The sequence below is a fragment of the Plutella xylostella genome, chromosome 29 (genome assembly GCF_932276165.1).
Source record: "Plutella xylostella chromosome 29, ilPluXylo3.1, whole genome shotgun sequence".
NCBI lineage: Eukaryota > Metazoa > Arthropoda > Insecta > Lepidoptera > Plutellidae > Plutella > Plutella xylostella.
In genome coordinates this window covers 11,005,240-11,020,030 of record NC_064009.1, presented here as the reverse complement: position 1 = coordinate 11,020,030, position 14,791 = coordinate 11,005,240, and the positions used below count along the sequence as shown (strand labels likewise).

Genomic DNA, 14,791 nt, shown 5'->3' with positions numbered 1-14,791 from the left:
AGTTTGCAGGTTCCAACTTCCATCGCCCCTGCCCTGAAGTTATTATTCTGTGCCCATGATTAGTATTTTATTTTATTTCAGATTTATTTTCATGTTGCTTGCTTAAAATTAAGCTAAAGAAATTGTATAATTATTTTATAAGTTATATAGTAATCTGAAATATATTTTTAATCACTAGTTGTTACAACCTATTTAAAATAATTGGGGACACGGCGATGTCCCCAGTAGGCAAACTGTTGTTAGCGGCCGACTGAGTGAGCCGTATATTTGTGGCGATCAGAAACTTGAGTTAAGTAGGTACGTACGTACATAGCTGCAAACTCAAATCAATTTTCATTATCGCCGCCGCCGACTGGCACCGGTTTTGGAGGGAGTCGTTCGCTCACTGAGATAGTCAGCGCGTGTAACGCTGCAAACTGCGTACATTGAGCGCAAAACTAGCAGACTGTGGACAGGTGGACACTCCATTTCAAATACATAATATGGAAGCGACCTGTTGCCTAATGGAGACACGGGCTTAGACCTTAGGCCACCTTGCAGCGTTACGCGCGCTCACTCTCAGTGAGCGGCCGACTCCCACCAACCCTCTTAACTTTTTGCTTGCGACGCACGAAATGTAAGTATATTGTATAAGTATGGCACTTATGAGGAATTATAAAAATTTATAACAACGGCCATTTTGGCATGTCCCTCAACTTCTTTATTTATTTGCAGCCATTTCTTTCCTTATATTGGTAAAAAATGCCTTTTAACTGTAAATATAACTTATTGACTTTATTTTAAACTAAAATATATTTAAGTCCTGCTTAAACTGAATTTTTCAAAAATATTTTAATAAGTCACCACCCACCATTTTGCCCTGTCCCCGGCATAAAATGAAACTTGTAGCTCAATTTACTAAAAAAAATCTTAAGTAGCCGAACTTTTGGAGTGGTTTTTACGGAAGATCTACTAAATAATTATCGTTTGATATCATTAAAAGTGCGAATAATAGCCGTTTTATATTTTTAAATCGAAAACTATTTCGGCCTTGATTTTGATACTTCCGGAAATGTCGGTTTTGTTACCGCATTTTTTCCTATAGAAAATTTACCAAATACTTATTTTTAGTTTTTAAAATATGGCAATACTAAGATCTTAGACATTGCCGGCTTAAAAAAAATAAAAAGGCCTCCGTGGGTAGCTCAGTGAGACTGTCTTTATTACCGGTCGAACTGTGGCCAAATTTGTCGTCAGGTTTGTTACTACCGTAATCAATTATTTATTGACACATTTCTTACGTTAAATTAATATAAAAAGGCATGGTTAATGCTAAACAAACTGTGGTATTTGGTCTATCACTGCTAGTAACTGAACGGCTCATATATTTTTTCAAAGGTTAGGTGGGCGTGTTTTGTTACTTCGATTTTGTTACTGAGGGTACGGTAACATATAGATGGAACGAAAAAGTAACAAAATCGACAGGTTTACATGGCGACTTTAATAACGGAAGTTGGATTGCTATGACTGTATATTTATTGTTTTTTTTTGTTATAAATGTGGTTTTTCGAGCGATATAACCCAATTTAGAGTTTAAGTCTATTATTAAGATGTTTAAAGTGAAATTCATGTAAAATTGGGCCCATGTTCTAAATTTATCATGTTCAAATTTTGTGCTGGTGCCATGTAAACCAAGCCCAACAATTTTGTTACCGTCCGTTTAGTAGCTGTCCCTGCATTCTGTTCGAAGATTTTGTACTATTTTATCTAAAACTCTTTACTTTTATAATATTTTTGGTTCTAATTAGTAAATATTAGTTATTCCCCAACCTATGTAAAAGTTATAAATGTGTTGTTGTCTAAATTACGCCTCAGGCATTAAAAAATATTCTTGATTTGTTGACTGTGGTAACAAAACTGAGACATTATTGGATTTTTAACTGATTTCTAAAGAATATAGGACTTTTTTCCCTTGATAATGTCATTTAAGAAGACTGTGGCTTTCCTTTAAATACTTTAAATTGAAAGAATACCTAAAGTTTAATTAATTATTTAGGCCCCAAGAATGGTAACAAAACAGAAATTTATTCATACTTACCGTCACATATTTACATTTTATTAAATAAGTACTAAAAATACCGTAATTTCACAATAGATTTTAATAACTATATATTATAGCGGTGTTATTTCATTTACTCAAAATATATTAAAACACCAAAAAATAAAAACATAACATTTTCATCCGTTGTTATAAATTTTTATAATTCCTCTTATACGTCAATATTCTTTAGGATAATACCTATTCTATTCTCTGTTGAGGTGTAAGTACCTGCACCTGGCTCTCTCGAATGAAACCTTTGTGCATATCCTCTAGGCCAGTGTTTTTCAACCTGTGGGTCGCGACCCCCTAGGGGGTCGCAAAGCTTCTGTAGGGGGGTCGCCAGAGGTCGAAAAAACTGGGTACTTTAGTGAAAAAAAAACTGTAAAGACAATTAATTTAATTAATATTTCCATTAGATAGATCAGCGATCATAATAAGCATTTTACTCCATCCTTGCGAGCATTGATTTTTATAGCAAACTACTACTACTAAATCTGGCCAAAATCTGTAGTTTTCCCGAGAAATCTTTTGTTGATACCTACATACAGAAGAAGAATACAATTAGCTACTCTTACTTCATCTTGCTTCTAACAGTAAATTATTAAATTAGAGAAGGTTTTTTATTGATTTTTTGGTTCAGGTCATTTTGCTTCCAATGAGTGCAGAAAATAATAAGTAATAATATTAACACAACAACAACAAACACACACTCACGCCTTGTACTAATGTACTCCTTTGCGGGGTAGGCAGAGGTGCATTGCTGGACCCACTTTTCGCCAGAGTGTTATGTTAGTCCCAATGTAATAGGGGGCGAGCCTATTGCCATTTTACGGGCACATCCAAGACCCGAGAACAAATATCTGTGTTTAAACAAATATCTGCCCCAGCCGGGAATCGAACCCGGGACCTTCGGCTCAGTAGTCAGGGTCACTAACCACTACGCCTTTCGGTCGTTTAATTATATGTCTAGTAATATTAAATGTATTAAAATATAATGGTATTCAAAATTACGTATAAATTAACAACTGTTCTCAGATTTTTCAAAGTGAATCCAGAGGCTGATTATAATAACAAAATTGAATTATTCAGGGTGTCGCAAAAACGGTATTTTTTCCGCAAGATTTGAAATAAAATTCTGATTTCATTTTCGGGCTTAGATATACCATGATGCACAATTGCACATGTAGGTTTCGGCTTAGTAAGAATACCCTTTTTGCAACACCCTGTATTTAACATAACTAATAAGATACTTTGACTATATTTAGGACTTTTTATATGGTAGCCAATAAAACAAAACCCAAAAAAATTTTTGGCTTCTTTATACATACCTACATGTTAATAAAAACCGAAGGGTCAAGGGGGTCGCGTAATATTTTTTAATACCAGGGGGGTCGCGTCATGAAAAAGGTTGAAAAACACTGCTCTAGGCCTACGTAGACCCCTGGGTCTAAACTGCCTTCCTAAGCTTGGACCACTTCCCATCACGCTGGTTCGCGTTGGTCGTATAATTTTAACTAGCGCCATCTACCCATGAATTAGATGTCTTTTTTTAAATTATTTGATTAGAAATGTATTTATTTATGGCGTAACTACATATGTAGGTAAGTTTACATATACCTATATTATTTTGCACGCGTATAGGAAAACTTAACTAAGGAATATACTAAGAATACTTACCTAATTAAAACTAAAGATAACTTAGGTCTAACAAGTTGTAAGGTTGTATACTTGTATAGGAAGAGACGAATTCAGAATATAAAAAAGAATTTAGTTCATAGATGGCGTTAGTAGTTTGCAGGTTCCAACTTCCATCGCCCCTGCCCTGAAGTTATTATTCTGTGCCCATGATTAGTATTTTATTTTATTTCAGATTTATTTTCATGTTGCTTGCTTAAAATTAAGCTAAAGAAATTGTATAATTATTTTATAAGTTATATAGTAATCTGAAATATATTTTTAATCACTAGTTGTTACAACCTATTTAAAATAATTGGGGACACGGCGATGTCCCCAGTAGGCAAACTGTTGTTAGCGGCCGACTGAGTGAGCCGTATATTTGTGGCGATCAGAAACTTGAGTTAAGTAGGTACGTACGTACATAGCTGCAAACTCAAATCAATTTTCATTATCGCCGCCGCCGACTGGCACCGGTTTTGGAGGGAGTCGTTCGCTCACTGAGATAGTCAGCGCGTGTAACGCTGCAAACTGCGTACATTGAGCGCAAAACTAGCAGACTGTGGACAGGTGGACACTCCATTTCAAATACATAATATGGAAGCGACCTGTTGCCTAATGGAGACACGGGCTTAGGCCTTAGGCCACCTTGCAGCGTTACGCGCGCTCACTATCTCAGTGAGCGGCCGACTCCCACCAACCCTCTTAACTTTTTGCTTGCGACGCACGAAATGTAAGTATTATTGTATAAGTATGGCACTTATACGTCAATATTCTTTAGGATAATACCTATTCTATTCTCTGTTGAGGTGTAAGTACCTGCACCTGGCTCTCTCGAATGAAACCTTTGTGCATATCCTCTAGAGTACTCTAGACTCTAGGCCTAGACCCCTGGGTCTAAACTGCCTTCCTAAGCTTGGACCACTTCCCATCACGCTGGTTCGCGTTGGTGGGTTCACCTATCTCGATACTTATGCTAAATCTAGATATGCAGGTTTCCTCACGACGATTTCCTTCACCGTAAGAGCTATGGTATAATTTTGTAAGTACACGCCGCCGCCGGGATGCCGCATGTATGAAATCTGGTACCCGCTTCAATAGTTAGTTATGTGTGATAAATATAATTGAAAAGGTATTATCTTAAAGCAGTGGAAGCGCCCGCTTCTCACGCCAGAGATGTGGGTTGGTTGGAATTGGAATCCCGATGTAAAATGTATACTATGATACTATTACTATCGCTATCACGGTGAAGGAAACCATCGAGAGGGAACCGGCACATCTACATCTAGCACAACATATAGACAAACTATACAGGTGTCGCAAAAAGGGTATACTAAGCCGAAACTTAGTTGGTCACATGACTTCTTACTATGGAAAATAAATATTTTTTTTCGCGAATTTTCAAATTCTGATTTCAGTTTCGGGCTTAGATATAACATGCTGGTTTCGGCTTAGTATACCCTTTTTGCAACACCCTGTATAGATGTGTGATGTGATGTGAACCCACCAACCCGTAGTGGACCAGCGAGCGGCAGCGTGATGGTAAACGGTCCAGCAATTCACCCTGTATAAATAAGCATTTTTCAAGTACAAACAAAGTTGTTTCTTGTCAACTTTCAATGTAACTATAACTATCCATGTCAATCCAACATTTTACTTTATGTGGGTAGTTAGATTTTTTTCTGAAATTACGTAACTAAGTAAGTACCTTAACATTAATTAAGTACTTAAGTAAGCTACTAAAAGGTGAAAAATGAAAATCAAACACCAAGCAGGCTTTCTTTCTGTTTCAACGCGGCACAGCGTTCAGGCGAGGCGCTTCGTTATAAAAATCAATAGCATTAGTGAGTTCGTACAAACGAATTATACGAATCTTGTTTGTGTGCGTCGCCGGCCTGTCGGTGTGCAGAAAACAAAAAAAAAGCCACGAGCGAAATTCTTGTAATAAAAATCAATCGGAGCGGAGAGAGAAGGCGCCGCCGGGCGCCGGGCGCGGGCGGGGGCGGCCGGGCGGGCGGGGGCGCCCCCTGCCTGTGCCTGCACGTCTATCTACCGCTACCACACTATAGTGCATCTACCCCCTACGACAAACACTTTGCCCGTTTCTATTCTTAAATGATTGTATTTCCTACAATTAGGTACCTAAGTACTTGATATGAATTATAGTTGATAAGCCCTATCATCATTTTTATGCCTTTAATTTAAAAAAATATAAATGTTTCTAACAACTAGGTCTGCAGCGTGGCATGAGGGAGCGCTCCGGCGGCGGCGGTGGAGGCGGCCGGCATGCTCCTGACAAAAAGGCGTTTGTTTTTATTTCTTCGACGCGGAAAAAAATGAGCACGAGCCCGCCCTGCACCTCCTAAACATGCGCCACGCAGCGACGCAGACTCGCGCGGGTGTGTGCCGAATTCACTTTCATTTGCGACATCTCATCGTGTCCCGAAGGTCACAGGCGCCGCGGCGGAGCTGCATGCGAGTGCGGCGGAGTGCGGCGCGCCGCGCTGCTCGACCTACACTAGGTAAGTTCACTCAGTTTCGCGCTCTCGTCTTCGATGATTTTGCTTTCCTCACGTTTATCGCATTCTCTTCACACCGTCCTTCGCCGTGTGCGGGAAGACGGCGAGAGTAAACGTGATGTCGTCAGCGGTCGCGGCCGCGCAGTGTCGTGTGTTGTCGCGTGCCACATACAGCGGCACACACTATGAATGAGTGGATCGAGGGGGTTTCCCGCGTTACATTACAGTCTCTTTACTATTGCCATCCACCTTTTCCAGGTACCTACACACGTTGTTTACACGCGAAAAGTTTTTTCCCTCCACGCACGTAAAATAAACTTTGATAGAGTTTTTGAACTTCAACTTTCATTGGAAAGTTTTTAAACTTATTCGCGCGTAACTAATACAACTTATTTACGTGTGAAGTTACGGATGAACCCGCAATCCCGCATTGATTGTTTTTTGTCATTTAATTAAGCATTAGAATAAGTAGAAAGTTATATACTTATACACTTTCTAAATCATAAAATGAAATAAAATAGAGATAGGTGTGACTTTGAAAAATGAAGGAGGTTCGTCTGTAGTCTGTACCGATGTAGTCTGTACCTATGTATTTTTTTATGTAAGTAAAAGTATGTTCACCGGTAACTTCGCCGTTTATGGCTGGTTTTGATAAGTTTTTATTTAAATTAATTATTTTCTTTTTTGAGATTTAAGTACCTTATCTCCAATATGACAAAGTAACAGAGATTATTTTTTAATTTTTATCAATCGAATATGAGTCTTTTTTTAGGGTTCCGTAAGTCTACTAGGTTCCTAGTAGACTTACGGAACCCTAAAAAAAGAGTCCGTAAGTCTACTAGGAACCCTTATAGTTTCGCCATGTCTGTCCATCCGTCCGGCCTGGCCCCTAGGCTCGTTCCCCGCCGTTTCAACACCCATTGCCACGAAAGCAGGTAGGGTACTGTTCTTTTTTAATGTTGGTGCGGTGACAAAGTAATCTGAAGAAATATGGCACCAACTTCAAAAAAGAACAGTAAGTTTAGGTATATTTGCAATGTCACATAGAATTGGTCTAAACATGAAAATTATTTTTTACTGGTTTTTTGAAGTCGGTTTTTTTAATTATTATTTTATTTCACTGTTTTTAGTTTTTTTCAATAATCAACAATAAGATGTAGGTGCAAATGATACCAATAAGTCCTACTCATCAGTACGAACATTCAAGCCCAAACACGAGGTAGTTGCTATATGTATGCCGGTGAGGAGTTCCCTTAACTACCTTCCGTTTCCATCATCAGATCAGCTCCAGGTCACCATCATATTGTTTTGTTAAGTATATTTATGTTCTAATTTTCATTAGAATCGGTTTATAGGTGCCCAAAATGGAAATTTATACCCTGTTTATCCCCTTTTTCCACGCTTGGGGGTGGACAAAAATTTTGAAAAAAAAATGGGACCACCAAAAAATGGGAAGTGAATCCAATACATCAAAAAAATAATATGTCCATAAATGACGGAGTAATACATAAAAAAACGTACATACAGACGAATTGAGAACCTCCTCCTTTTTTCGAAGTCGGTTAATTAGAGCGTCCCCCCCTTAACTTTTGAATTAGTACTATTACAATAATTCTGAAAAAAATATGCTGTATACCTTCAAGTAAGTACTTACTCTCAACTAAAACTATAGCGGGCTCTGCTCTGTATCATACATAGTTATGTTTAATACAACTCGATCAACTTATGACGTGCAGTTGCCCTAACTAAATGGTAATTTTTGTTTTTTTTTTTTGTTTCAAGCGGTCGGCCACTCTTAAGGCTACGGAACCCTTTCATGTGCGTGTCCGACACGCTCTTGGCCGGTTTTTTTTATTTATCAGGACGAAACCAACTTTATTTTATTTTGTACTGTATGATCATACAACAACGCGGACTCGGTCGTACCCTCTACTCAGTGTGTATGATTATCAAATTGCATAAAAACTTTGTTAAGTCTAAACTAACGAAAAAAAAGTTATCACTAAAATTTTACACCAAAAAAATATAATAGGTACCTACATTTAAAATTTATTACATCCAAAATATAAAAGTTACTTAATTAATGCCCTTCTGATGATGTAAAAGTCACAGTAAAAATCATTTAGGTGAAATAAGTGTTATAATTATAACTTTGTAGGACGGCATAGATAGAGGCATACAAAAAAACCGGCCAAGTGCGAGTCGGGCTCGCGCACAAAGGGTTCCGTAGCAGCAAAATTACAGTTAAATCAACCTATCTCAAAAACTATAAGAGATACTTTGATCAAACCAAAAATCGTTGAAAGAGTTAATTAGCATGCATCACCTCTATTTTTTTTAGAATTTTATACCCCGTAGTTATAAAAATAGAGGGGGGGGGACATACTTTTTACGACTTTGAGAGCTGATATCTCAAAAACCGTTCACTTTAAGAAAAATGTTTTTTAGAAAACTTTATATCATTTTAAAAGACCTTTCCATTGATACCCCACACGGGTATGTACATCGAAAAAAAAAAATTTCATCCCTCAGTTACATGTATGGGGGGGCCCCACCCCCAATTCTTTTTTTTACTATTTAGTGTCATATTTTTGTAGCGGTTCATACAACACATATTCCCATCAAATTTCATCACTGTAGTACTTATAGTTTCCGAGTAAATCGGCTGTGACAGACGGACAGACGGACAGACGGACAGACGGACATGACGAAACTATAAGGGTTCCGTTTTTGCCATTTTGGCTACGGAACCCTAAAAACCGCCGCCTGACCTCGCGGAAATTTACTATGAGAAATCCGCAATCCGCGCGGTGATGCGGTGAAGTGTGTGAATGGCCTTATAGTGTACTGTCTAGGTCCCTCCCTATAGGAGCAAATAACACATGGTTTGGATGGTTGTATCTCCGAACGGTCAAAAGATCTCATTATATTTATTACTTATGTAGGTAGGTATGCTTATTCATTACTTAATTCTATCCAAGTAGGTAGGTAGGACACCTATCCCATACATACATTGAAACGGCTGCTGCAGCGTCGATCGCTAGCGAAAAAAAAACAATTAGAGAAAAAAAATATTGAATGCGGGCCCGTTGCCTTCTGGAATGAGAGAAAGGGAAGGAGCAACTTCGTGCTTCTCGTTTCAGCTCCAATCGGGAAAAATCCAATAAAAGGGCCGCTTTCTTTATCTCTAATTCTAACGTCTTTGCCAAAGATATTTTTTTTGAATCTCCTCCTAAAGCGTTATTTACACGACGCAATTTTCTTGCCTGTTGCACAATTAAATATTGAAGAATGAAACTTGCGTCGTGTAAAATTGCGCTAATACAGCTGGATAAGTACGGTCACTTTTGTATGTGGTCAAAGTAACTACTCGTATTTAACAAACCGTCCATGTTTGAATGAAGGAAATAGTACATCTGGATAATCCACATTGTGAACCCACCAACCCACTGCGACCAGCGTGGTGGGAAATGGTCCAAGCTTAGGAAGGAAGTTTAGACCTTGGGGATATGATTCCACTAGAGAGAGCCAGGTGCAGGTACTAATACCTACCGCCACAGAGAATAGAATAGAATAGTACCTAATATTATAAGTTTATGTCGGTCGGTAAGGGGAAATAAAGTGATGAATAGCGTCTTAAAAATCTTAACTCATAAAGTCGCAATACACATCACTACAAAAAAATCGTAGTTCGCGCAGGCCCTTACAAACAAAAATATACCTATGACATGACCCAGCCCAAACCCTATTGGGTCATATAGTATAGTCGCAGTTCGTAGTATCGTACATCGTACCTGTACAATAGTATCTGTTTATCTCCAGGAGATGGCCGGGTACGGCTTCGCGCCGCCGAGCGTGAAGTGCGAGCCGCCGCCCGACCACGAGCTGCACTACTACAACATACAGGTAACTTTATAGTTTATAGGGAAGTTATAGGGAATAAGTTGTGTAAGTACGTAATGTCAGAGGCAGAGTCATCAAGTCATTGACTGATATAATCAAGCGAATCCTGTCAAGCTACCTCTCTGTAGAACTAACAGTGGTCACCCCCTGCATCGAATCATGGGTCAGCGGTAGTTTTGTTATTTTTTTCAGGTACCGTCAAATGTGGAGCAAATGTGTCCAATAATAAAACATGAGGTGGATCCGGGCTCCGACGACGCGCTCCTCGAGTCGCCGTTCCTGCAACATTTGCAGGTACTTACCTACTGTCTCGTTTGTATTTCAAAAGGGAACATCAATCATCCACCGTAAATACACCATAAATGTGTGTGAAAATGGGTTAAATAAATATATTTTGTATTTGTATTTATACCGTTGGTAGCCCAGCGGTTATCCGTTCTGCATTACACCAGGCCTGTGTCACTCCGCGCGTGGGCGGCGCAGGCGCCAGCCTGGCGCCTGCCGCCTCGAGGGGGCGAATCTAGTCGGCTGCCGCAATCGGAAGACGATACACGCGCGCGCTATTTGTTCCTATTTCGTACTAGTTTATAAATGTCGTATTTAGGTATTTCTTAAATTTATGAATAGAAAAATGGACATAAAAAGAAAAAAAAGCAGCAAAAAAATACTGTGCTGTTTGCACAGTATTTTTAATAATTAATTGATTGCTTATAAATTAATTGCTTAAATACGGATCGTGATCCAAAATTATTTATTTTTAGATTACCAAAAGATGCTGACAGGTAAAACTAATCTAAGTATTTTATTGATTTCTTCTACGTTCCTTATTTGAAATGAAATTAATCCGAACTACAAACCCTTTTTTTCTCCATGTTGAACAAAGTCTATTCCAATTTTGTTTTCGTTAAAGTATTAAATTTACAGACACAACTACCTTCAAAATGATAAATGAATCGATTATAAAATGTGCGCTGAGTGGGATCAGTGCTTAACGAAACTAACACGTTCTGTATCATAATATAAATTATATCCATAATATAAATTATAACGAAATAAAAAACATGTTTTCACAAAATTAAATGTTTTAGGTACTTATAGATTCATACATATTTTATGAACTTCAAAATATCTTAACTATGAAATTGTTATTGTTTTTACTGGTTATTTCCAATAGAAATGGCTAAACTCTTTGAATCTCTGGTTTACAAATATTTATTTAATCATCTGCAACCTCTTATTTCTGACAAACAGCATGGTTTTGTAAAGGGTAAGTCTACCATAAGTAACCTACTAGAATATAAAAACTACCTGTGTCAATCTTTTGCCGTAAGAGGCCAGGTGGATAGTATATATGTCGCAGGCAACTGGTTTAATCTCCTGTTTGATTGAACCACTAGCCCGTTCATTGGATGGCGCTATTCAGTTGTATGACTAAAGGACAACTCGTCAAGTCGTTGATTGTAACGTTCGACGTCTTGACTGAACGTCATTCAGCGAAGTCGTTGAATGGGATATAGTATAGCAACTTTGTAATGTCTGGTTAGGGTGAACATCACCAGACAAGAGTCAACAAAAAGACTATGTTACAAAGCTCTTATCTCACAAATTAACTAAACAATAACAATAAACGCACCTTCATATTGTTGTTCATAATTATCCAGTTTCGCCACTTTTTTTCTTTGAAACTATCCGCCCGCGGCGTAATAATAGGTAAATCCATGTTGTCACACTATTTTAACACAAATAACGCACTTTCAAGCTAATTTATTTGCAAAAAACTAACAATATAGGTGCTTTTTGTGTCAGCTGTTCGCTGTTAGACGCCATATTTGTTTTATTCACCACCTGACTGATTTTAAGTCAGCTAACTAGTTGGACGTTTTGTGACGCTTGTACAATCAACGTTCGGCCTAGACATACAACTGAACAGCGCCATCCAATGAACGGGCTAGTGGTTCAATCAAACAGGAGATTAAACCAGTTGCCTGCGACATATACACTGACTTTAGCAAGGCCTTTGACAAAGTGAGCCATTCTCTGTTAGTACATAAAGTAATGGAATACGGAATACACGGGAGCCTGCATAGGTGGATAACCTCTTACCTTGGCCAAAGAAGTCAATTAGTTGCTGTGAAGGGCTATACATCAAAGCCATTATTTGTAAGTTCTGGTGTACCCCAGGGATCACATTTGGGGCCATTACTTTTTATTCTGTTTATTAACGACCTTGCGGAATGTCTTGAAAATCCTTGTCTTTTATACGCCGATGACTTAAAAGTCTTTCGCAAGGTAAATGATGTAAATGATTGCCTTTCCATACAAAACGACATCAATAAAATAGCTAACTGGTGTTCAAACAATATGATGTCTCTTAACGTTAAAAAATGTTTTGTGGTGTCTTTCACAAATAAAAAAACCAAATTAATGTATAGTTACCAGTTATCGGGTCATTTGCTACAAAGACAGTCGGTTGTACGGGACTTGGGAATATATTTTGATGAGCAATTGACCTTCCGCTATCACTATGAAAATATTACTGGTAAGGCGAATAAATTACTAGGTTTCATTATAAGAGCCTCCAAACACTTTAAAAAGTACAGAAGTTCTATATATTTATTTCAAAGCCTGGTTCGTCCTATATTGGAATATGGATCTGTGATATGGTCGCGATACTATGTGGTACATATAGATTATATTGAGCGAATACAGCGCAAATTCACAAGATTCTTAAGTTATAAGTGTAAAGCTGGTCGGTCAAGAAGTAGTTATGAGGAAAGGTTAGAAAAGTTTAACATGGTGTCATTAAAATATCGTCGTAATCAAAGTGACTTACTATATCTTTATAAAATCATACACAATGGTATTGACTCCAGCTATCTTTTGTCACTACTGTCTTTCAACACAAATAATAGAACTCGAGCTTTTAAACCGTTTGGCCTTAGATCCTATATTAACAACACCTCGTTTTACAACCCTATTGTGCGAATGTGCAGACTCTACAACAGCATTGTGTCAATAGACTCTAATATAGATATTTATGTTGCGAACTATGTTAAATTTAAGGGATCCTTGGCAGATGCGCTCAGATGCATAGACTAAATAGATACAAATACCTTTAATTTTATTATTATTTTCTTCTTTTTTTTCTCCATTTCTGGTTTCGTTCAACCATTTTTAGGGTTCCGTAGCCAAAATGGCAAAAACGGAACCCTTATAGTTTCGTCATGTCCGTCTGTCCGTCTGTCCGTCTGTCCGTCTGTCACAGCCGATTTACTCGGAAACTATAAGTACTACAGTGATGAAATTTGATGGGAATATGTGTTGTATGAACCGCTACAAAAATATGACACTAAATAGTAAAAAAAAGAATTGGGGGTGGGGCCCCCCCATACATGTAACTGAGGGATGAAATTTTTTTTTTCGATGTACATACCCGTGTGGGGTATCAATGGAAAGGTCTTTTAAAATGATATAAAGTTTTCTAAAAAACATTTTTCTTAAAGTGAACGGTTTTTGAGATATCAGCTCTCAAAGTCGTAAAAAGTATGTCCCCCCCCCCTCTATTTTTATAACTACGGGGTATAAAATTCTAAAAAAAATAGAGGTGATGCATGCTAATTAACTCTTTCAACGATTTTTGGTTTGATCAAAGTATCTCTTATAGTTTTTGAGATAGGTTGATTTAACTGTAATTTTGCTGCTACGGAACCCTTTGTGCGCGAGCCCGACTCGCACTTGGCCGGTTTTTGTTATTTAGTGTTAGTCTTTTAGTTGCTTAGTTATACTATAGGTTAAGCATAAGCACGATTTGTTTAAATTAATTATGCTGTAAACACATATTTTGGATTTCAATTCAGATCTAAATTTATAGTACGTAATCATATTATTGTGATGTATTAATTGTAATCCGTTTTGTGTTTTAATAAATAAAATAAAAATAAAGAAAAAAAGTTTGGAATAGCTTTGTATTCTAAATTCAAATTAATTTTGTTTTAAAAACATGACATTCTTTTTACAAAGTCAGTCCGTTGCTTAGTAAACGTTGTAGTCTATGGTGCTGAGGCAACCCTAAGGTAGCTTCTTTTTCAATGCGTATTATCACGTATAATTTATTATGCACCGTAGTCCAGTGAAATAAGGCGCATATTCCCTCAAAAATTAATTGGTAGGTAAGTAAATAAAAACGTGTGCGGCTGGAACGCAATCTAAATTAGATCTTATTGCTTATGGGATGGAGTCATATTTCTTTGCAAGCCATTGCGAAGATGGACTTCTGTACCTGGTACTAGTTATTATTCTGTGATTACACCTACCCACTGCCTAACCTTGCATATTTAATTCAGTGTGAACTAGTGTAGTAGAACCCTCTACTGCATGAATTATGAAGGGATTGAGATAAAAAATATTTTTTACTTGAATATCGTTTAATAAGGGATAATAAAAACATTTTTAAGTAAAAAAATAATTTAGCTACATTATTTTAGAAAAAAAAATTAGGAGCCAGAAATGGCTTCGTATGCACTGGTACTTGGTATATCTATGCCATTTATGGCTTCCCATGCACTACATAGACAGATATCAGTTTTTGTGAAAATATTTCATATAATTAATTTTC

The 14,791-nt window shown here is 37.5% G+C and overlaps 1 protein-coding gene across 1 annotated transcript in view; it reads left to right on the top strand.

Moving 5' to 3' along the window:
• The window catches only part of LOC105396066, a 43,719-nt gene that overhangs the window by 19,302 nt on the left and 9,626 nt on the right, over window positions 1-14,791 (top strand). Inside the window, exons 3-4 of the mRNA XM_048631779.1 lie at window positions 10,096-10,179; window positions 10,369-10,470. Of these exons, the coding sequence (XP_048487736.1) occupies window positions 10,096-10,179; window positions 10,369-10,470 (186 nt within the window). The remainder of the gene's footprint in view (window positions 1-10,095; window positions 10,180-10,368; window positions 10,471-14,791) is intronic.